At 38.5% G+C, this 25,407-nt stretch overlaps 1 protein-coding gene and 1 non-coding gene across 7 annotated transcripts in view; both read right to left on the minus strand.

Annotated features, from left to right (window-relative positions):
* The window catches only part of ORC5 (origin recognition complex subunit 5), a 72,621-nt gene extending 51,689 nt beyond the window's left edge, over positions 1-20,932 (minus strand). For 2 of the 6 annotated variants that reach the window (XM_085216910.1, XM_085216906.1), the window contains exons 1-10: positions 20,787-20,925; positions 19,461-19,507; positions 15,832-16,015; positions 14,951-15,043; positions 12,653-12,850; positions 8,962-9,036; positions 6,504-6,615; positions 6,031-6,161; positions 2,704-2,752; positions 1,550-1,640 (exon numbers count right to left, since the gene is read on the minus strand). In XM_085216910.1, the coding sequence (XP_085073036.1) occupies positions 1,550-1,640; positions 2,704-2,752; positions 6,031-6,161; positions 6,504-6,615; positions 8,962-9,036; positions 12,653-12,850; positions 14,951-15,043; positions 15,832-15,942 (860 nt within the window). In that variant the 5' untranslated portion in view covers positions 15,943-16,015; positions 19,461-19,507; positions 20,787-20,925. Of the gene's footprint in view, positions 1-1,549; positions 1,641-2,703; positions 2,753-6,030; positions 6,162-6,503; positions 6,616-8,961; positions 9,037-12,652; positions 12,851-14,950; positions 15,044-15,831; positions 16,016-19,460; positions 19,508-20,786 lie in introns of all 6 variants that reach the window. The other 4 variants (XM_085216908.1, XM_085216909.1, XM_085216907.1 and 1 more) reach the window with 4 other exon arrangements.
* Positions 4,443-4,513, minus strand: TRNAG-CCC (transfer RNA glycine (anticodon CCC)). The gene has a single exon. It is a non-coding gene; the product is annotated as a tRNA-Gly (tRNA).
* Positions 20,933-25,407: the final 4,475 nt, after the last annotated feature.

The following is a 25,407-nucleotide window of genomic DNA, read 5'->3' on the forward strand; positions in this document are numbered from 1 at the left end:
ATAACATTTTATTCAAGTACCAAAGTACCACTGCATTTTTAAAGATCCTCGTGATCCTTCCCTCAGCTGAAATCCTGTCTAATTTATTATCACATATTAGGTTTATCAGCCATGAGCCATTAAAACTTACAAAAATAGCTTAATGAGACCTGATGTAATACTCAAATCATAATGAACATTCAACCAAATTATTAACCCAATATTTCATACACTGTCTACCTCAAAGGTAGAAAAAACTTTCATTTTCATCTTGGTTCAGGCAGCACAACAGCATATAACAAAATTCCATTGCTGTAACTTAAAATTAGAAAACTCAGGAGTAATTACAATTCTATGGCCAGAAAAATTAATATGGTTATTTTTATTCCTCAAGTGCTTACAGTTATGCAGAAGTAAATCCTAGAACTATTATGCAAAAAGCTGAAATTTATAATAAAAAATGGCAAAATTCAAATTTGTAATCAAATAAAATAGTAAAGAGGGAAAAATAGTTATTTGGGAACCATTAATAAGCTACTTTACATCATCATGTTAGATTACACACTAATTAGGAAGGACCATTAGAGAATACAAAAAGTTGAGATTGAGAGTAGACCATAATAAAGATCAATACTGAATATGAATACACATTTGAGGCAAACAAAGTAATTAATGACTCACTATACAGCTAAGTCTAGCTCATACAGAGGGAAACCTATTCTCTGTTTCAAGGAAAGATCACTTTTCCAAGCCATTTAGCCAAGACACCTACCGCTCACCCAAGTTCTGTTACCAGAATACTCTATGGCCTCAGTGACATTCATTGAAGAAGAAATCATTATGTATCAGTACAAAGAAATCAAGCACTAATTATTTATTCCTACTTACATGGGTATAATATCAGAATCACAAATCTGAAGGATAAAGACATTAAGCCTGAGCCAATAGCTATCATTAAAAAATGAGCATGAGGGTCCTTTTTCTAGCAGCCTCACAAGTCAAATAAACAAGGAATTTCAAACTATACCAACCTAAGTTCAGTGCATGAGCAGTACAGCAAATTTTAACGTTGTCAAAAACAATAATTGTATAAACATTTAAGGAATGTTTTGTCCTTGGATAAAAAAACAAGGGTCAGAAAGCACAGCAAATACATAAATCTAATGAGTAAACAAAGTTGAAGGACACTGATGTTCAAAACCTGCAGCAGTAACTGTGTCTGTATGTTCTGGTGATGGATTCCCACGCTTGACAGGTCCACTTGTGGCAACGTTGATCTGCACAACCACCACAGAAATTCTAACTACAACCCGTTCCTGCTAGTTCACTCACTACATACTACTTATCACTTACTACTTCATATGCTACATGTATCAATTTATCTAAAAGATCTCTCCTAAGGTATCTAATTTTTAACATTATATGTCAAGAAAGAAATATAGGTTAAAAAGTAAAGATTCTACCTAGCAAAAAAGAAACACTGCTCACGAAAGTTAATTGAGACAAAGAAAATATTTACAAAGAAAGCTTGCTAAATACAAAAACAGAAAAAGAAACCACAGAAGGTTACCTGGATATTTCCCGGAGGTAAACTGTCTGCATTGCCTTCTTCAAATGAGGTTCAATATTTTTCCAGAGTTTGCGAGTGTCACGTTCTTTTGCTGCACCAAACCAAAATAAACTCTGTTAAATGTTTAACTCATGGAACACAAACCACATCTACAGCATCTGAACAGTCACAGGCAGAACACAACCATAGAATCACTCAGATTGGAAAAGACATTAAAGATCATTGAGTCCAACCACAACCTAACCATACTACCCTAACTCTAACAACCCTCAACTAAATCATGTCCCTGAGCACCACATCCAATGGTTTTTAAACACATCCAGAGATGGTAACTCAAACATCTCCCTGGGGAGCCTATTCCAGTGCTTAACAACACTTTCTATAAAGAAGTTTTTCCTGATATCCAACCTAAACTTACCCCTCATCCTGTCACCTGTCACCAGTGAGAAGAGACCAACCCCGCTCTCATTGTAAGCATCTTTCAGATACTGGAAGAGAGTAATAAGGTCTCCCCTCAGCCTTCTTTTCCCCAGACTAAAAAGCCCCAGTTCCTTCAGCCTCTCCTCATAGGGCACATTCTCCAAGCCCTACACAAACCTTGCTGCCCTTCTTTGGATCTGCTCCAGCACCTCAATGTCCTTTCTGCACTGAGGTGTCCAACTGAACACAGTATACACAAGGTGAGGCCTCACCAATGCCAAATACAGGGATAGGATCAGTCTAACACCCTGACTCTAAGTGCTGCCTTACAGTTATACATTTGCATACTACAATGCAAGGCTGTTTCTCTGTGGTTATTCTGATGAACTCTGGAACAGTTTAACAGAACCTCTGCTTTTAATTTCTTCAGAGTCTTGATAGAGAAATGACTTTTGTCACTGCTTTGCAGAAGTACTGCTGCTTGAGAGAGGAGAAAGTTGTACAGGGGAGTAGCCAGTTTTCAAAGTATTTCCCTCTCATTTTTTCAAAATATCACTATCAGAAACTTTAATCTGCTTCTACTGCAAATGTTACCTACTAGGTGCAACTGGCCTAAGTGATACTGCTGTGACCAGAAAAATTAACAAAGTGAGGATCAAAATAGTCTTCCAGAAAGTCAACAGGAAGACATGTGCACTCTCCTGTATGTGCTCAAATCAAGAACAGAAGCTTACCTTCTCTTCTGACCACCGGTTCGCAGTATTTAGAAAAATTGAGTGCTGCCTACAGAAAGTAAAAAGTACAACACATTAAGAAGGTATCATGCATTTGATCTACCTACAGAATAGAGAACATTGCGTAATTCATTGGTTTTATAATCAAAAACATTTCAGTCAATAATTACGCTGTTTTACTCCCAAATGTTCTACTGTGAAGTGTCACAACATTTTTGCAGATTAAATATAAGCTGAAATAATCAGATTGGTTGGCAGCAAAATCTGTTTTCTTTATTCAAACACTGTAATCTTTAATTTTTTTTAAATAAAACAACTAAGCATTATAAATGGAATTTAAAAAAAAAAAGTTAAACCTTCAATTCAAAAATGAGTAATGGAAGTAAAGTATAGTCTAAATGTAGTTTAATATGCTCAGAAGTAAGCAACGTGTACTTAAAACAGACAAGCAGGAATTATTTGTAAAAACTGTCCTAAGAGAATGTGGGATTTTCACAAGGATCTAATCTCAATCTTTTCTTAAATGGTCAAGTAAATAGCACACAGAATATTGTAAAGTGACCATCTTCACAACTCATTCTCCTCTTGTCCTACTGAATCTTTCTAAATCTCTCTGCTAATATACGGAACTCAAGGCAGTATCTTCAACACATAAATTTAATATCATTCCAGAATATGTTACTAAGAATCACGCATAATAACATACATATTTCTAGATTATGCTAAGCACTATGGAGTGGTTCATAAGATACTGAGAATCACAGAATCACTAAAGACCTCCAAGATCATGTAGTCCAACTGACTACCTACCACCCATGTTTCCCCACTAAACCACGTCACTTAGTACCACATCTAAATTATTCTTGAACATCTCCAGGACAGAAGACTCAAACAGCCCCCTGGGCAGCCTGTTCCAGTGCTTCACCACTCTTTCTGAGAAGTTTTTTTTAATATCCAACCTGAACCTCCTCTGGTACAACTTGAGGACATTCCTTCTAGTCCTATCACTAGTTATGCAGGAGAAGAGGCCAACCCCCACCTCGCCACCACCTCTGTTCAGACAGGTGTAGAGAGCCACAAGGTCTCCTCCGAGACTGCATTTCTCCAGACTAAACAATCCCAGATCCCTCAGCTGCTTCTTGTAAGACTTGTGCTCCAGACCCCTCAACAGCTTCACTGTCCTTCTCTAGACATGCTCCCAGGCCTTCACGTCTTTCTTCCAGTGAGGGACTCAAAACTGAACAGAGCACTTGAGGCATGGCCTCACCGGAGCCGAGTAGAGGGATGGCAGCCAGCCTTCTCAGTTTTGTCATTCACCTGCCAACTTACTGAGGGCAAACTCTGCTCCACTATTCAAACCATTCATCATAAAATCATAAGATTGGAAAGGACCTACAAGATCACCTAGGCCAACCATCATGAAGATGTTAAACGAGGCTGGACCCAATACTGAGAGGAAGTCTCCCGCTAGACTTCACACCATTTATTACCCTCCTGTGAGCTCAGCCACTCTGTCAGTTTTTGATCCACCTCAATCTCTGCACATACAGCCCATATATTAACACCTTGTCTATGAGGACACAATGGGGGACAGTGCCAAAGGCCTTACTGATGTCCACAAAGACAATATCCACTGCTCCCCCTACATCCATCAGGCTGGTTGTTTCCTCGCAGCAGCTTATCAGGTTGGTCAGGCATGTCCTCCCCTTGGTAAATCCGTGCTATTGCAAAAAACTTCCTGCGCCGCCCGGGAATCGAACCCGGGTCGCAAGAATGGGAATCTTGCATGATACCACTACACCAGCGGCGCTGCTGCTGGCCCTGCAAGAACTATGCCTGATGGAGAGACAATCTCATCTAAATAGAAAGCTTCTAAATGTAACAGATAAGTTCAGTTGAAATTTAGACATATTTTCCTGTTGGAAACGCAAGTGGAACACTCAGATACTTCACTTGCAAAATCTCTTCATTGTTTGTAACCACTGACCACAATACATTTTTGAAATTTCAGTGGGTTTTCTCTACAAGAAAAATTTCCTAGTATACAGTAACTATATTTACTATATAACAACTGTTATAAACAATAACAACTGAGCTAAAAATTGGCATCGCTTTTCACCTTTACCTATGCAAAGGTCACCATTAAGAACACGTATTTTTTTTAGTTTATTTTTACTGTTTGCTGTTACATTCCCCAATTTATACCTGGTTAAAACTCCTCTTACCAAATACCTTCAACATATTTTCATTTTCTCAGATGTTATTATATTACAAGAACTTTTAACTTACCTATTTTTAATTCCAACAGAAGGACAATGAAAATATCTCTGTCAATTTAACTCCTCTAGACCTCTGATTCAAATTAACATGCTATGTTTATGCAACACTGCAGAGCTCTAGCTTGCTGTTGCTACTTAACAGCTTAGGTACCTTAAAATCCTCTGTAGGAAGCAAATCAAAGGGAAATTTTACACTACTGAAAAATATAAGAAATTGTTTCAAATTTTAATTTAAACTTCCCATACTGATGAAGTATTAACAACGTTGGGTGACAAGTTACACTTAATAAACACAGGAAACCATAGAACTTGTAGTCAGACATGCAATGGTTATCTAAGATCATTCACTCTAATTTTTCTTTCACGCACTGAAAGTAACTGTCTCGTGTTGTACTGAATATTCTGAATTGTTCAGGAAACAAATACAACAGAATCTATTATGGACAACAGAAGTCCACAACTGCAGTGCGCAAAGTTCAAATCCACATTACTACATACAAAAAAATCTGAACAGTAAGGAAGCTTGAAAGAGTAAAATCATAACCACTACAAAAAAAAATATTGTTATACCTAAGTCTGTAACAAACCTGTTCTTCAAGAACTGCTGGATTTGCAACAACTGCTTCTACCATACTTAGCAGTAGCCATAAAAATTTGATGAGATACATCTCCTTATTGCAACAGGTGAAAATAATTGGTTTAGTCCTCTCAGCCACTCTGATATTGTGGAACTGTTTGAGCAGAGGTGAGATCAAGAGAAGTTCCAGGCTGGGTGAATCACATACATACTGAATTCCTTTAATGCAGTTTTTGTCCTCTCTGTGACTGGTTGGACACTGTGTAATACAGGAAACCCTTTGCAGCCACCAGAACCACCACAACTTTTGTCATGCATCTATAGGAAAACTACATTTTCTGCTAACACATCTTCTCTTTGTCCATATTCAACAGCAAATCTAGACTTGCCAGAGTCTTTCTGGAAAACATACAAATAAACAAAGAACAACAATAAGAACAACAACAACAACACTAAAAGAGCTTTTCTCACCAGATGCTGAAGTTCTTTGAGATCCCTACAGACCATGTAGAAGACGCCAAGCAGAATATTTATATATGCAGAATAGAAATCTGCAGAATATTCTGGAGGATGATTCTGGGACAAGATCTTCTGCAGGTGTCCTATTTAAACATAAGTAAGTTTGGCTTATCTAAAAACAGCGTTAAAAACTGAACACATTTTAAATTAAGTGGAAAAATAATTCCCATTAAAAACAAACACAACCAAAAAAATCAATGTAACTGAAAGAACTAACAAGTATAATGGAATCAAAATGTTGTTTTTTGATGTTCTGCTAAGAGGAGTATTTTAGAGCTCGTGTGAATATAGCCTTCTGCCTTCCAGTGGCTAACATGCTCTTCAGATTCAGAAAAAGGCATATCGGTAAATATTGTAAAAAACATTTGCACAGTTTGACAAAGTGTTATTCTATCCCCAAAAAGCAAATTCAAGAATTATATTACCTATGCTGTAATCGGGAAAATACAAGATGAATGGCTCAAAGCATCCAGTATTTGGACGAAACATTTCCCATACTATTTCACTAAGCAAGATAACTGTCACATTTCTGTCAGTCTACAAAGAGGGAAAAAAAAAAAAAGTAACAGATGAACAGAAAAAAAACATTGCATATTATAACACCAATGAAAAAAAATACCATGACACTTCTATTCAAAATAATAAGCAAAAAGAAATGAAAATTATGGTTTAATACAAATCACTACCATAATAAAGCTTCAGCTAGTCTAGTCAAGAGTGTCATACATTTGAAGATTTTCATCTTTATCTCTTGTCATTTCATTGACAGATATGCTTTCCGGGGTTACAGAGCTTCAGTACTAGACAATACCAAGTTCAATCCATTCACTCTTTGCAGAATTAAGGCAGCAATTTGTATTGGTAATCAAACCCAGACTTTCAGAACAGATAGGAAGAGTTAAGAAGCAAAAGAAAGCTCAGATCTTTTTAAAACCAAGCTAATGCTTTATTTTAAAGGACAGGTGGTGAGCAGGAACAGAAGATTTTTGAAAACTGCCCTTCTTTCCTTCTGCCACATCACAGTGCTTCAATGCAGCTCTAAGTATATTCTAAGAATGCTGAAGTCTTATAGTGTAAACTCTTAGACATTGCCTACAGAATAAAAACCATAAAGAGCTATGTCAAATCCCCTACTGATATAGGATGTTTAACATGAGTTATGAAAGATTTGAAAAGTTTATTTCCCTTCTCCAAAATTTCCACTTCTTGCTAAAATGATACCCACCAGCATTTTTATTGTTTCTTCTTTCTCTATTTGTATTCATCTATTTCCTTTTAACGAGCCCACTTTTCTACAGATTTCTTCACCAGACCTCTTTCCCAGACCTCCTACCATTTTAGCTAAGAAAAAAGCTAAGGTATTTCGATTTCTGTTCCTGACAGACCTTCCAGTATGAAGAACCTAAGTCCTTTCTATCATAATCCATACAGAAATCAAGCATTCCATTCTTCACAAATTATGCCCTGTTCCACAAAATCTCTGATAACAAAGAACCTTGCCTCCTAAGCATGAAAGTAAATGATGAAGCAACTTTGCCCCACAACATTCATCTCCCTGCACATGAGTTCAACATCATCCAGTTCAGAATACAGAAACTACGATACCAGCATTAGGAAAGGCTAGCAAACTTATCTGGAGATCACTTTTGAACTTGAGGATGCTGCTTTAGCATATTAAAAAAAAAAATCATATGCTTTTTTGGTTCCTGAACAGTGGGGGCTATGCTTCCCTCATTTACTGTCAGTTTGTTTCTGCTTTAGGGCAGCAAACTCTACAACACGGGCAAAACGGACAAGAAGGACCAGAAAAATGTATCAGCTGCCAAGATTAAAAACATAGCTCTGAATAAGACTTCATTCAGTAAATAGTGAAATCAGTGTCACCAGAAAATTACTGAATATCATATATAAATTCTTGAGGTACAAAAAAAAAAAAAAAAAAAGTCTTCTATTTACCTGTTCGGATATTTCAAAATACCACCATTTTCAGGTTTTGTTTTCTATTTATTTCCAGAGAATACACTATCTTTACTTCTTCCAAGGAATAAGCCCATATACTTCAGAAGTGAAAGAGGATAAGATATGGAGTTTAACTTCAAATCAGAAACATACTATGGTGTGATTATAGTAGAAATGTAAAAACCTTCTGCCAACATCAAGCACATTCTCAACTGCTGAGCTGAGCAGGTGCAACCACAAGCATATGGTTCTTACTGTTCTGAAAAGGCCATCAAGAAATGGCCTGAAGTTTTATGTGGGAGAAAACTGAGGAAAACAAACATTTCTTGACGTGCAAATTCATGCTTCTGATACTGAATTCACTCTATTTGATTGAGATCTCTGAGTCAGCCTGATTCATATGTAGACTTTGGATCCCCACACCAACATTCACAAACGCTAGAAGGATTTTTTTTTTAACTTATCTATTGTTGGTACGAAGTATGTAGTATGTAGAACTGTGTTGAACTTATGCCTGATAACCACAGTCTTCCTTTTTTGCTTTTTTTTTTTGGTAGTTATTACAGGAGTTTAAATGAAGTGCAGAAAAAAATCACATTCTTCCTAAAAACAAAAACAATCAAGAAAAGGCCGCTACATATCAGGCATCAGTGTCCCTGTCAGAAGGCATTATTAAACTTTACTTTTTTTTGTTTATATTGAAAGATAAGATAGACCTGCAAATGTTTAAATTCTGGTTTACTTTCTGATTTTGACCTCTGCCAGTTGCTTATTTTTTAGAAACCAAACAGACAAACCGACCAACCTGCAGCTTTTCTAATCTAAGGAATCACTTTTTATCATGAGCCTGGACAGACAGATATCTCACATGTGGTTGTCCTGAATGTAGGAATCATATGCTATTTTTTTCCTTGAGATACTCACCAATTCTTGAAGCCTAAGAAATGCTGGCAGGACATTTGCTTCCATTTCCCTTAGCTGTTCTGCTCGATCCAGTACCTTTAATAAATAATGATCTCATTACATAGAAAATATTAACCTGAACTCTCTTGCTGACTTGAAATCTGCTCTCAGCTGCTGGAGACACATTTCACCAATTGCTCTCAGACAAGAGGAAACTAAGTAGGAAGTCATGTTAAGAAAGGAACATCAGAGAGATTATTTCTTCAGGTGTGCTTCCAGAAAGCTCAAGCATCTCTGCCTTCCAAATGAAAGATACAATTCCCAGAAAATCACAAATCACAGAAACACCAAGGTTGAAAAAGACCTATAAGATCATCCAGTCCAACCATCCACCTATCACCAATAGTTCTCACTAAATCATATTCCTCAACACAACATCCAAACGTTCCTTGAAAGCTACATTCTTATACCTAAGGGTAGCAAGAATTAAGAAGTACATACATAGATCAAGAAATCTGTAATATTTATAACCACTGAAATCTCAATTTTCTCCAAAATTATTCTTTTATTAAAAATTGGGTATTACTTCAACTCTATATTAACACACTTACTGTAGGAGAGTTGTCTTTTACCACTCATAATTTATGTCTCTAAATAATTAAGAGCTACCACTTAATATCTTCAAGTAGCTAACATCTGGTGTTCATACAACTGAATTTTGAGAGAAACTTTTCTTATCATAGTTTGTAGCCCAGATATTTACAGAATTTAATTGTATTTATGTAAACCCTGTGTAGTAATAACAGATATGTTGTGTATGTATAGCTTATACAAGGAACACCAAACAACTGGACGTTTGAGCCTATAACAAAAAAACAGGAGCACAAAAACATTTGTGAACATCTTTCAGAAAAAACAAAAACAAAAACAAAAACACAACTTATTCCACTATACTTCGAATCTTAACAGGAATGAAAAAAAAACCCACAATCATTTATTCTATTCACTACTCACAATAACAACGTAAGCTCTGAAGTTCTTTACTTCCTCTGAATTACTGCTGTTGAAAGAGAAACTGTCGGTCTCTGGAAAATTGCATTAGTCTATTCTTTTACCACATCAAAATACTAAAACATCTATTGGTTCTGTTGTTCACAGTAAGAAAAATAATTTTATGTGGACAACCAAAGAACATCTTATGAAAAGGATATTTAAAAATAAAACTGAAAAAAAAGGGGGATTGTCTCTGAGATAATAGCTCAAGATTCTTGGACTACCATAGTTTTAAATAAACTATAATACAACATGATTTTATAGTGACATCTGTATTTCGTTCATATAGTAACCAATTTCAGGGATGAGAACAGCTGACTAGGTTTACTCAGAATTGCTTGAAAATATTTTTACTAACCAAACACTCCTTATTAGGCCCAGTAACAGGCAATACTGCATACCAAGCTTTAAGCTCTTGACTTAAGTAGATGGGAAACAAAGTAGAGTTTTTATTCACAACACGCAAAACATACTGCAACTGTGGAATGTGTCGTGTGTCATGGAAATGGCCAACACAGACCTATAAACCTACATGTACTTTATTATTTATTTTAATGCAAATTTGTCATGTTTTTTTAAACCAAAAAGTATATTTTACCAATGACTGTTGAGCAACAATAAACTGCAGGTTCTTAATTCTGTATAGCACTAAATACTGCAGATGTATAAATGAATAGAAGTTATATTTGTTCTATTTTTTTCAGACAGTTATAAAGAATAAAGTCTTTTTTTTTTGTAAGTAATCACAAGCATGCAGTACCCGTGCTACAGTTAAAAGAAGCATTTAGAATCCTTTGCTTAAAAGTAAACATTGATATTAATTAGGCTGAAACATTAGATTATTTAGCACCAAAATGAAATAGAAACTGGCTTTGCCAGTTCATGTTACCAGCATACTGGTCTTCCATCAGACTCAATTTAAGCCATTCTATCACAAACCCAGATGACACAGGTTATACATGAATAGATTTCCTGCATTCCTGTCTGTTCCCATGCAGAACAGAACTGAAATACTAATTTAATACTTAACTCTTTTGATTCAGCAACTATTTACCTGAAACAATTGAAACTTTCTAATTATTTAATGCTTTGCTTTCTGTAACTATTGTTCAGGAACATTCTGATTTCCAGATCAATAATAATTTTAATATAACACTTGATGCATTCTTTACTGATGCAGAATAGTGCAGAATAGGCTTTTTAATTCAAATATTCAATTGAAAAGAAGTAAGGATTTATTATACGTTTTGTGAAATTTCCTATTACTGTGCTAAATTCTGTTTTTATGGAATTGTTGAAAGATGTCAATACCAATTTTTTTTATCTGTATATTAAATTGAATTATTTATAAGTAGTTTATTATATATTTTAAGTATTGGTTTGGAGTTGTTTTTTTTTTTTTTCCAATTTTTGAAGAGTAAATTTTATCAACTTCATGAGCTTCATCAGTCAGCATTGCTTCCTCTAAACATAATATGAAGTTATTAAAAATGCTTTTACATCCATTAAAAAAATACTCAACCATAACCTGTGAAACAGAGTGTAGAATTTTCTGTGTAATTCTAAACTTCTTGTTTGACTACAAAAAAGCAAAGCAATGTGCTCTTTAACCGGTCTGAGAAATGTGCAAAGTGATAGTCCAGCTGATCAGACTTCCAATCTTGAGTCACTTTCATGTTTTCTTAAATAATAAATTTGACCTCGTTTAACAAATTATTTAATTCCTAATACTATGCTGAAAATTCAGTCCGTGTATTTTGTAGGTTTACTAAGTATGCATGTATACATCACTTACAGATCACTATACTAAGAGAATTTATTCAACCAAGTGAGAACTAGGAAAAGTTTTGAGGAGTCTACGTTCTTTCTTTAGAGCTCTTGCATGCCTCATATTTATTTCAATATTCATCCGTTGACACAATCAATGCTATTACTGTTTACTACTTGATGTAGCTAGATTAGCACAGTACCAGTGCTCTAGTCCCACACTGATTCAATCATACTTGTAATCTAAGTTCTCGTATTTTCTTCTGCAGACTGCTTCTTTCTTCCAAGCTTACTTACGTATGTCATCAAATCTTTCACTGCAGGATATTTCTGACATCTCAATGTTAAAACCTCAGTTCTTGTCTCCAAGGGCAACAGTCTAAAGACGTAAGATTTTTACATTTACAGAGGAAATTGTACATTTTAATTCCTTAGTATGACTTCTGACTTAAGTCTACAGTAGCAATTGTTGTCATTTGTGTGCACCATAATGCACTTCATCCCTGCTTCCTGCTTTCGCCTTTTCATTTGTGAAATTACCTTCTTCACAAAGAAGTACCTGGGTGTGACTTAAGAACTATGAAACAAATATAGCCTCTCTATAGATAATAATATAAGAGACTTAATTATACAGTATAATTTATTGTAATTACTTACTATGTTAAACAGCTTTGTGTATAAAAAACTCCAAAAACATGAAAAATACACGTTCACCTGAAGACAGTAAGCCAGCTGGAAAAAAATCTACTTGGTATCAACAGATTGTGAACAAGGTACAAAAAAGAATTTTGTGAAAACTGTTCTAATACATACATTGCACATACAAGTTATTGACAGCAACTGGATCCACATAAGCAAAACAAAACCTAAGCACTAAAAATAAATTACTTACAACATATACTGTTTGATCTTGAAGATTTTGACTCGTGAGAGCTTGTTTAAACAGACGCACAAAGTCATTGAAGGTATCACAAGGCACAGGAGAAGCTTGTTTTGTTTCAGAAGAACCATTGTGCAACTGGATGAGAATTTCTTCTAGAAGAAGTCGTGAAGTAAAGCATTCCACACAGTTCACAAACACATGAGGAAGCTGGAGGGGATAAAAATATCCAACTTCATTTCTATATTGTATTTATAGTGCTTTTTCAATATAAACATTCCAAAATCAAGTTTCCCTTCCATATGAAGCACTGAAAGAAACAAAACACTGCCAACAGAAGAGAGCATAAACAAACAAAAAAATCTCGCTGTAGATAAATAATTACTGAAATATCTAGTCAAACTATCACATGTCATAAGGTGATGAGAGATCTGACAAATCCTCACACAAAACACGCGGTGTACCTTCCAATTATGTTTTAAAATTTCTCTTTTGAGAGCAAAACATAGAAAGAACACCAAAGAGCATTTTGATCAAAGAAAAGACATGACAATCACAACACATTACAGCCTCATAAAACAACCCATTACAAACTGGATAGTATGAACTTTTCAAACTCATAAAGAAAGTAATCTAGCAGCACACACTTCAAAGAAATTACTCAATGCTTTTGGCATTCATTGCATACAAATGACCCAAAGATGAAGTGCAAGATTTCACATAAGACATGTAATAAGCCTGTTTGTGCAGAATATTCTGCACAAATCTGAAAAATGTGCATATATATTTATGTGATTATTTATATGGCATTAACCAATTCCAAATTAAGATGATTTTACTTAGAAAGTAGGAATCCTTGATGTGAATTTTGTTTTGCATTCGTATGCTCCTGAAAAAAATTGTTGATTCCAATTAGTTGATACAATTCACTTATAGCTAGCCATCCAGCTACAACACCGCTACAAACATTTATTCAAGGTACTCAGTTCCTCCAAAATTTTGAAATAAGTAGCCTAAATAAGTGGTTTTCTTATGTTAAAAACAACAAATAGCATACATTAAAAACCACAGTAAAGCAGTATGATTCACCAGGAGAGGTTTAGGTTGGATATCAGGAAAAACTTCTTTACAGAAAGGGTTGTTAAGCACTGGAATGGGCTCCCCAGGGAGGTGTTGAGTCACCATTCCAGAATGTGTTTAAAAACTGGATGTGGTGCTCAGGGGCGTGATTTAGCAGAGGGCTGTCAGAGTTAGGGTAGTATGGTTAGGTTGTGGTTGAATTCAATGATCTTTAAAGGTCTTTTCCAATCTGAACAATCTGTGATGCACAACAAGCTGTGTTTGAAGGACCTAGAAAACCCAAAACAATTAGCCTATGCAACACTGCTTCAAGATTTAAGATGTACTTTTCAAGATTATCAAGATTTTCAAAATTTTCAAGATTTAAGACTGTATTTTCTAAAGTGAAGATCTTCCTGCATCTACAAGCAGGATGACCAGAATAAACCAAATATGCTACAATGAATACAGTGTTCTCCTTCAATCTGCAAAAGTATCAGAACAAACGGCAGCAGCCTTGTATTCAACCAGTGATTTTCATTATTTCATTGACTTAATTATTATTTTTTTTTAATTTCCAGCTTGTACCTTTGCTCAGAATGCTAATGACTGAACCATAAATTCAAACTTTTGGGACTACATTTAAGAGATTATGCACACCCAACTGAACATAACGGAAATTAGTTTGTTAACAAAAAGCAAAATTCTATTTTGGCAAAATCTTCTTACTGTTACTCATCTCCTCTCACAGCTGCTCCAGCACTTGGCCCCCAACATTTTAGGCTAGGAACAGCTTTGCAATACATGTCCACAAAGACTGATGGGACATTCGGGTATCACCAAAATTACATTTGTGAAGCTTCATTAAGTCATTGTTTTTTGTTTGTTTTTTTTTTAAATACCCAAATAATCTATTAAAGGAGAATTACAAGATAGAAAAAAGGTTCGCTGCATTACATAAGCAACCCCTTGTCACTGAAAGGCTATTGCAGGTTAAGTCCTTTTTGGAGAGAGTAAGAAAATAGGTTGCTTTTTCTTCCTCTTTTAAACTTTTCTAAGAAAAATTATTATTCCATATGTTATATATTATTCTGTACTATTTCACACTAACTGGGGGGGGAGGGAAGTCAAGGCAGAAATGGCTGAAGAAACAAATCACTCTAGGAAAGCAGACATACAGCGGAGGATTATGTTTTCATCAGTCCTCCATTACAAAGTTCTAAATTCAGAATCAAATGTAAACAAACTCACCTGTAATGTGTTTAGAAGAGTCTTCATCACATAGGTCTTTCCACTAGATGTATGTCCGTAGATAAAGATGGATGGAAAACTCAACTGCTGACGCTAGGGAGAAAAACAAGTTTGAAAAGAAAATGGTTGCTACTTCGATACCTCTTCTGCTTTGTACTGTTGTTTGTTTGTTTTCAACAGAGGATTTACCAATGAAGTGTTCCCACAAAAAAAAAAAGTTATCTTTGAAACTGAGGTATAAAGTATAAAATACACCAATTAACATGAAACAAAACTTGATCACATTGATACCATGATCATTGAAATGCTAAGGGAATAAGTCTCAAGAATCAAAAGTCACATAAAGCTACCTATGAAAATGCTGTAGTGCGAGGACACATTTTTCATGAAAGACAATTTAAAGAGGAGCAAATAAGAAGAAAAACAGTAGACTCTTAATTCAAACTGATTAAATAACAAAATTCTGGCAAGGTAAACTGGTAACCTTTACATTGCCATAACTTCTACAAATACAAGATGCTTTTCATTAGCACTACAAAATCTTATGGACAGCAACGGAACTACCAAGAATCACGCACCTAAAATTCAGACATACAGATACAACAGTTGCAAATAGAATTTCTATACAGACACTTAAAAAAAAGCACCCCGGAACTTGAGACCAGGGAAAAAGACAGTCTTTCTTCCATTTTTGGAACAAAATTAATACCAGGAACTATCATGAAGAAACAAGGCTACAGAGACAGTAAAGTACTAATAGCTGACTAAAGAAACGAGATGTACCCAAACTACATTCATAATAACATCACAAAACTGTACTTTTACTCCGAGATAACAAAACATCGTTTTTCCACTCAAATACACAACATAGAAAGCGCTACCTCTCCAAATATTGACAGCAACATGGACACTTGGGATTCTCGACAAGGCACCAAACTTTCCAAGCAAAGGAGAGTAGCTGGTGGATAAGCTGGGTGTTCAAGAATAGGCATTTTGAAGTTCCTGTAGTTGGGATCCTAAACATGAATGTTCCTCCTGAGATGTGGAGATGAGAAATAAGGTGATCTGGAAAATAAAAAGTTTTAATTATGATTTGCTGCCATATATCATAAAGGAGAATAATAAGCAGGAATTTCTATTACATCTAAATAGATATTCTAATTCTGGACAACAATATGAAGACAGCTGCACCAAAAGAAATGCCTTCTATTTCATTTGTTGTCCCACATCAGAGGCAAATGTTGGTGATATGGTGGTAAATTCCCACCAACGAACTTCCAGGGGCGGACTTTGATCTGTTCAGGGCGCTTGTAGCGCAGGTCCCTTAGGAGTCGCTCCTTCCTTAAGGGTAAAGGGTCCAGGAAGCCCGGACGCTCCTCAAGATGGAAATCTTAAAGGCATAAGAACAGGCTGTCCCTGAGTGCTGTAAGGCGTGTCGTAGGGGTAGACAAAGGGTGTGGGTGAGCTGGGAACTACTGCTTAGACTCAGGGAGAAAAAGAGTCTACGTCCTCTGGAAGAAGGGACAGACTACTTGGGGGGATTACAAGGGAGTGGCTAAGGTATGCAGGGAGGAAGTTAGGAAGGCAAAAGCCCAACTTGAACTCAGATTGGCCACTGCAGTAAAAGACAATAAAAAATCCTTTTATAAATATATCAACGGCAAAAGAAGAACCAAGGATAATTCTCATCCTATACTTGATGCAGCAGGGAATGTGGCCACTGAGGACAAGGAGAAGGCTGAGGTCCTCAATGCCTTCTTTACATCTGCTTTTAGTAGCCAGACCAGTTATCCTCTGGGCATTCTACACCCTGATCTGGAAGTCTGGGATGCTACTCAGATTATACCCCGATTCAGGTGGAGACAGTCAGAGAGCTCCTCCTCCGTCTGGACTGTCACAAGTTCATGGGACCAGATGGGCTACACCCTCAGGTGCTGAGGGAGCTAGCTGGGGTGACTGCTGAGCCACTCTTGGCCATCTATCAGCACTCCTGGTTAACTGGAGAGGTCCCGGAGGATTGGAGGCTTGCTGATGTGACTCCTATCTTCAAGAAGGGTCGTAAGGAGGATCCGGGGAACTACAGGCCTGTTAGCCTGACCTCGGTACCAGGGAATGTAATGGAGCAAATCATCTTGGGTGAGATCGCACAGCACGTGCGTGGTGTCCAGGGGATGCAGCCCAGCCAGCACGGGTTTGTGAAAGGCAGGTCATGCCTGACCAACCTCCTCTCCTTCTATGACTAGGTGACCAGGCTGGTGGATGAGGGAAAGGCTGTTGATGTAGTCTACCTAAACTTCAGCAAAGCCTCTGACATACGGTCTCTCACAGCCTTCTTCTGCCCATGGTCTGGAAAAGTATACACTCCTTTGGGTAAGGAACTAGCTAGAGGGCCGTGCCCAATGGGTAGTGGTTAATGGAGTTAAGTCCAGCTGGTGACCCGTTTCAAGTGTCCCCTATGGCCTATCTTGTTTAATATCTTCATTGATGACCTAGATGAGGGGATTGAGTGTAACCTCAGTAAGTTTGCAGATGACAGGTGGTGTTGATCTGCCTGAGGGTAGGGAGGCCCTACAGAGGGATCTAGATAAGCTGAATCGCTGGACTGAGATGAATGGGATGAGGTTCAACAAGGCCAAGTGTCGGGTCCTGCACTTTGGCCGCAATAACCCCATGCAGCGTTATAGGCTTGGGGATGAGTGGCTGGATGATTGTGAAGAAGAAAGGGACCTGGGGGTGTTGGTTGATGCTTGGCTGAACATGAGCCGACAGTGTGCCCAGGTAGCCAAGAGGGCTAACAGCATCCTGGCCTGCATTAGAAATAGTGTGGCCAGCAGGAGCAGGGAGGTGATCATCCCCCTGTACTCAGCACTGGTGAGGCTGCACCTGGAGTACTGTGTTCAGTTTTGGGCCCCTCACTACAGGAAAGATGTTGAGGCTCTGGAGTGTGTCCAGAGAAGGGCAACGAAACTGGTGAGGGGTCTGGAGCACAAGTCTTATGAGGAGCGGCTAAGGGAGCTGGGATTGTTTAGTCTGGAGAAGAGGAGGCTCAGGGGAGACCTCATTGCACTCTACAACTTCCTGAAGGGAGGTTGTGGTGAAGAGGGGTTTGGCCTCTCCTCCCAGGCAACAAACAGAACCCGGGGGAATGGCTGCAAGTTGTACCAGAGGAGGTTTAGGTTAGACATGAGGAAAAACTTTTTCTCTCAGAGAGTGGTCAGGCACTGGAATGGCTGCCCAGGGAGGTGGTGGAGTCGCCGTCCCTGGCAGTTTCAAGAGGTGCCTGGATGAGGAGCTGAGAGATATGGTTTAGTGCCTGTGGTAGCAGTGGTAATGAGAAGACAGTTGGACTAGATGATCTTATAGGTCGTTTCCAACCTTATGATTCTATGATTCAATATTCCATTATATTTTGTTGCTGTGTGACAGATGGCAAAAGAGAAGCAGTCTAACAAAATGGCATCTGATGTTGAAGTGCAGATGAAGCAAAGGTGCGTCACTGAATTCCTTTACGAGGAAAAACATGAACCTGTTGACATTCAGACACTTGCTGAATGTCTAGGTGTTAGCACAAAGGAAGTTGGACCATGTGGGCAACATTTTTCTAGCAACAATGCCATCACAGTAGCTATGAAACAGTGGTCATCTCTGCTGGAGCAAATTTTTACGTATGGCATGCAGGTTCTTGTTCATCGCTGGCAGAAACACATAGCTAATGGTGGTGACTGTGTTGAAGAAATAGTGTTTTGTAGCTGAGGATTTGCTCTATCAAGCAGTGTTATTATGCTCTTTGTATCTATTGTAGTCTCCACTGAAATGAATAGGAAGCATTACTTTTGGAGCAGTCACATACTATGCAGGGCTGAAAGACCTCATCAAAATTGGGCTTTACTATGTAAGGCATTATATGGCCATTTTCACATAAGGCAGATTCCAAAATTTCAAATAAAAATGGAAAGGTATGCAATATATCAGCAAATTGCTATAATAAAGAATTATCACATTTAACTAACTGGAGAAACACATATTTTGGTCTATCTTTACACACATTTAAAAGTAGCAAAGTAATAAAATAAGAAAAGCAGATTAGTCAGAGATGATCACCTGGACAGCCAAAAAGTTAGGATCTGCAAGTAACAGGGAAGAGACAGGGCATAAGGAAAGATGAGGATGACAAAATAAGAGCTCTTCAGATGTTAACATGAAAGCATAGCAAACTAAGCCTTAAAGCAGCAGTAACGTACAAAGAAAATTAATCTGATGATGAAGGTCAGAAATACTGATCAAAAATAGTAGAAGCTCAATTACCAGACCAATCAGGCCCAGGTAAAGCTGTAACATTGATCACACTCTTTTAGACAGCTAGAAGTCAGGAAATACTGAAGATCTGACTGTTCATTCACTGGAACAGCTTCATTTTAGTTACAAAACACAGAAAAACAGCTCTGTTCTTGTTCTGCACCTTCTAAAACTGCTGTAAAGATACCACATAAGTAAAGAAGTTTTTACTCACATTCGTATGGAACTTTCTGTGTTTCAGTTCGTGCTTGTCACTGGGCACTATATATATATAAAAATAATATAAATACATTTATAATATAAATGTATATTTGAGACTTTTTTCCTTTTTTTACACTTTGCCTTCAGTATTTTCAACATCTCAGCGTTTCAAATTACACACTTATGTTTAAGTAAGCACATCAGATCTAACAAGGACTAACTCAAAAAACTACGTTTGAATCAACCTGAAAAACAGAGAAGTCCATAATTGCAAGTATGAGAAACTCAAGTAATGCAGCTATAGAAAAAAAATGCATGGTCGTACATATCAGGCAATTTTTTTTTTCTGCATACCAACAACCCTTTCTATCAAATCAGCTTTGAAAAGGTTTGCCTGCTTGTCTCCTGCATCAATTTAAGTGTCTTCAAAATTGAAAGAACATTTCTAGAAAAGAATAGCTTAAAGTTTCTCACTACAAATGAACTAGAAGTAACTATTAAAGATGGAAGGAAAATACTCAGCCTCCACAGGAGGGGACAATCAGACAGAAAGTTTTCGAAAGAGCTGAAAGGCATGTGGTGTGAATGTAAGGGCTGCTCTGCAGTGACTGCACTCCCCATGGCTCAGCACAGTGCCTTGTGCACATCTGAAGCCATTTGAGATGCAGAACAGCTTAAATCTGCTGACAGTATCCTATCTGCCAGCCCATGAAGATGCTTCTCAGCTATGTCACCTTATGGCAAACACATTTAAAAGGAAAGAAAAACTTGCACCTCTACTGACTATATACAGGTGTCTAGTTCTTCAACAGGATCTCATTCTAGAGTCCACATGAAAAAGGGCATTTGGAGCAAAGTTTTCAAATTTAATTCAGACTAAATGGCAATGCTGGCATCACCAGCCCAAGCTCGAACTCAGAATGTTCCAAACTGTGCTGGAGGCGGTACGTGTGGCTGCAATCAGAACAAGAGCAGCACGTACCTTCAGGGTGAGCCTGGTGAAGTTGCAGAAGGCACCACTCAAGCCAGACGGCACGGCAGGATGTGACACACGGTGAGGATGCCTCTCAGCTCACTGCTTCCAGAATACCTACCCCTGGCGCGTCTTTCTACACTTGATCACCAAAATTGAGCTCGTAGCCCCGCTCTCCCCCCGCCCCACAGGACAGCGGCTCACAGAGACGTCCCGTCCGCCGCGCCAGGGGGGCTGAAGGCGGAGCCCGGCCCCGGAGGGCAGCTCGGGACAGGACGCGGCAGGGACCCCACCGGCGCCATGCCCTCGCCTCGCCTCTCCGCCCCACGGCGAGCGCCACCCACGTTCCCGCCCGGCCCCCCTCACCTCGCTCCCCGCGACGGTTCAACCATCACCTCGCTCCGCTCTGCTCCGGTGCCCACGCCGCCCGGCTGCTGCTGGCCAGCCGGCTCCTGCGGCCGCCTTCTGCACATGCGCACCGCCCGATCGGTCCCCCTGTCCTCGTGCAGTGCGCAGGCGCGGAGCCTGCACGCATGCGCCTTAGCGACATGACGCTCACTGCCGTCAGCGCGTCCCTGGCAGCGCGGGAAAAGGCGGGAAGGGGAGGCGGTGGGCGGTTTGTGTGCGGAGCCTTCTGTCACCGGGGCGGAATGGAATAGCTCAGTTGGAAGGAAGCTTCAGTGATCATCAAATCCAGCTGTTTTTTCAGGACTAGCCAGAAGTTGAAGTTTATCAATGAAGACATTCTCTATTTGGATATGCCTTCTGATCACTGACAGACATGGGGCATTAGCCTCCTCAGTAGGAAGCCAGTGGCTGCCCTCACAGTACTGAAACTTTTCCTGTTGTCCACTCGACCTCCTCATCGCAGCTTTGTGCCATTCCACCATGTTCTGACATCAATTCCTAAGGGGTAGAGCTTGGCACCTCTCTCTGCAGTGACACCATCATAGCTGTGAAACAGTGGTCGCCTCTGCTGATGCAGATTCTTACAAGCACAGCATGCAGGCTCTTGTTCATAGCTGGTGAAAATGCATAGCTAATGGTGGTGACTGTGGAAAAGTAGTGTAATGTAGCTGAGAATTTGCTCAATCAGTGTTACCGTGTTCCTTGTATCTTCTTGTCATTAACAGAGAAATAAATAGGAGGCATTATTTTTGGAGTGAGCTGCATATATGCAGCCCAAGACGATTCCTCTTCGCTCAGTGTGGCTCAGGCAAGCCAAAAGGTTGGACGCTCATGCTTAAGAGGCATTGATGGCTCAGGCTGCAGTCCCTCCCAGGGCCACTAAAGCACCTGTAAATCTTTATTGCTTCAAAGTGGAGAATCTCATTCTCACTGTTCCATCACTGCTTACATTCATTTTCCTAGGACTTGGGTGGTTATGCAGTGAGCTAGTTCAGGGAACAAGTCCAGCTGCAATTAACACAAAGTAAAAAGCAATTACTTTTGAATAGCCTCACTTCTACAACTCTAGTTATTAATTGAGTGGGACCACCACTACTGTCTTACTTAGCTTTTAATCTAGAATTCAGACAAAATACCCAGTAGTAACACTGTTTATAGATTCAAGTGGCACCATTATTATCACAACATAGTAAATAAAAATATATCCCTTTTCCAGCAGTTTAAAATGATTAAGAATATCTATGTAATTGAAATTGTTGGACTATAATGCTTGTTTTTTTCAGATATGACTTGTAAAAATTAAGATAGAATCCTGGAATTGTATATGTGCAGATAGAAAAGTATTACAGAAGATGATTGAACAGTTCTGTCCAGTTTTTCGGGCCCATCAGCACCCATATATTCCTCCTTCGATTTAGTAAGCGTGATACTTTATTCTTTTCATTTAGAAGGTCAAAACTTGTAAGTAGCAGCTGCTAGAGAGAGGATTCATGCATTAGTACCAGGCTGGTTATCTGTAGCATAATTTGTTTCAGTGTACATTTTTTTATTACATTTTACACTGATGTTGCCACTGAACATGCATTTCTGTAGAGATTTAAATATTTTCTTAATTCATATTCAAATGTCATGGTTCTTTATCTTATTCTGACGATGAGTTGCTGTCATCTAAAAGAGAAAGCAAACAGTAAGCTGAGATTTGAAACTTAAATCTAACAGCAGAAGATAGTATTTTCTCATTGTGTTCATGCTCAGATATTTTACATTAATTCTTTTTTTTTTTTTTTTTTTTTTGAGTATGAACTTGATTTTCAGTACAAGTAGTAGTTAGTTTTCCTTTAAGTTTTCTTGCCATAGTTCTGGTTCAACAAAAATCTTTTTTTAAGAATAGAATACTCAGTGATTTCACAGAATCACAGAATTGTAGGGGTTGGAAGGGACCTCCAGAGATCATCGAGACCAACCCCCCTGCCAAAGCAGGTTCCCTACACCAGGTCGCATAGGTAGGCGTCCAGGCGAGACTTGAATATCTCCAGAGAAGGAGACTCCACAACCCCCCTGGGCAGCCTGTTCCAGTGCTCCGTCACCCTCACCATGAAGAAGTTCTTACGCACATTTGTGCGAAACTTCCTATGCTGCAGCTGATGGCCGTTTCCCCTCGTCCTGTCTCCACGTACCACTGAAAAGAGACTGGCCTCACCGCTATGGCCGCCACACCTCAGATATTTATAAACCTGGATCAGGTCCCCTCTCAGTCGTCTTTTCTCAAGGCTAAACAGACCCAGTTCACTCAGCCTTTCTTCATAGGGGAGATGCTCCAGGCCCTTCACCATCTTTGTGGCCCTCCGCTGGACTCTTTCCAAGAGATCCCTGTCTTTTTTGTACTGGGGAGCCCAGAACTGGACACAGTACTCCAGATGAGGCCTTACCAGGGCAGAGTAGAGGGGGAGGATCACCTCCCTCGACCTGCTGGACACGCTCTTTTTAATGCACCCCAGAATGCCATTGGCCTTTTTGGCCACGAGGGCACACTGCTGGCTCATGGCCAACCTGTCGTCCACCAGGACGCCCAGGTCCCTCTCTGCAGAGCTCCTCTCCAGCAGCTCATCCCCCAGCCTGTATTGGTGCATGCAAATCCCTGGGATTCCTTATTCTTCGAATTTATGAACATGTGAATTACAGGATTAGGTTGTTTAACATCTAAATACATACAACACATACATATTCTGTGTAGGCTCTGGATAATAAAATATAGGGAGTATTATGAGTGTAAACGATGTGCAGAATTTTCTTCTTCATTTCTCTCAGTCTTTCCAGGATATATTTTACCAGTAATACTGTTGTGCATTATGCCATTGAGACTGTATCTGGATTATTACCTAGCAGTCTCTTCCTATTCAGAAAAGTCATTTCAAGCTGATAGAGGTGCAAAAAAGGGCTCCCATAAAGAGCAGGAAGATAAGAAATTATTGCCCTGGAAAGACATTTGCTTGAAAGGATAGTTAAAGTGGTATAAGGTATTACTGTAACCATATGTTCCCTGCTTCGCTAGGACAGTGTTATCATCCTCTTCAACACAAGTCATCCATTTGACTCAAATCCCCAGATAGAGACTATTTAACTGGGTGATTTTTCTTTGAGGTGGATGAAGGGATCTCAAGTGATTCACTGTACACACCAAGGTACAGAAACAAAGCTTAAATAATGAAAGAGAAAAGGTATCTACAATGGCTTCTAAAGTGATTTCAGTTTAATCTGCTGAAGGATATCTGACATATCCTAAAGAAGGATGGGATTTGAACTTTGATGAAGAACAGATATCAAAGAGAGGAGAAGAGGTGCTTAAAAATATGGAAATTGTGACATAGTTTATAACCACTAATAGTAAGAAATTTTCAGACATCTTTCCCAATATTTTGAGTGAGAAAATAAACTGATGCTGAGTCACACTCTCAGTTATTTAAGAAAGAGGTTGTGAACGTTGTTTGTTGGAGCAGAAAAGTTTATTTGACTGAAGTTTCTTTCATTCATATGAACAAGTATCACAAAAATGAAATAGATATTGGTTAGTTGTTGCCATCAGAATTTGTAGAAGTCTTGCCAGAAATACCCCTGAAATGATAATCTTCAACTGTTTTAAACAGCATCAGAACTATCTTGTAAGTGCAATGCTGCAATGAGAAGGATCATTAACTTCAGGATAATACTAGTAAAAGCAGACTCCTTAATTTCTCCCCAGATGGAAACCTGCCATTCCACGTGGTATAGGTCTACATGTGTGTTATTTTAAAAAATGAATAATTTAAAAACATTTTTAATGAATGTATGAAGGAAAGAAGTATGTTGGAGCAAATAATTTTGGTCTGGCTGAAGCACACCTACTCTGCTGCAGGCTATTCTAGTGGAAGTGGCTTATACACCAGCTGCACAAACATGACCAAGTTCCTAATAAAGCACTTTGAGCACATTTTAAATACCCAGCAGAAGCCTAAAAATTATTATTTCCTGTCAAATGAAATTATATGGAGGTAGATAAATCTGTGCACAAGCTCACATCCTATTTGTAACTACAAGTTATTAGGCACCTCTAAGGAATCAGCTCACCTCCTCATTCTCGTGATATCAAAACTGGGAAGATGAGGTGTTGTTATGCTACACAGATTGTAGTAGAAGATTTAGACCAAAGAGCTTCGAGTTACATCCGAAGAAATAGTCCCTGGAGACAACTTTTTGGGACGTGGATTACAAGAATGCAATATATTTCCTGCACATCTCATCCTGTGTACAACGCTGAGGTGGCCAGGCACAACAGGCACCATATCCATGCCGGGGGATAACGCTAATGGTGGCATGGCTGTGCTCACAGCTGGTAGACGTTCATTTGCACTGGTACAGCTGAGGATCTGATCCATAATTGCTCATTAAGTTTGCTAAAGATAGACAAAGATGAATGCTTAACAATCTAATCGTTAGTGATTATAATCACCGACAGTGGATTTTCAAGCAATTAGCAGTAATTAAGCTCTCATTTATAACTCATTAATATGAAAAACAGTAATTCTATGGATGAAGTACTCCC

Source organism: Meleagris gallopavo, chromosome 1 (assembly GCF_905368555.1).
Source record: "Meleagris gallopavo chromosome 1, MGAL_WU_HG_1.1, whole genome shotgun sequence".
Lineage (NCBI taxonomy): Eukaryota > Metazoa > Chordata > Aves > Galliformes > Phasianidae > Meleagris > Meleagris gallopavo.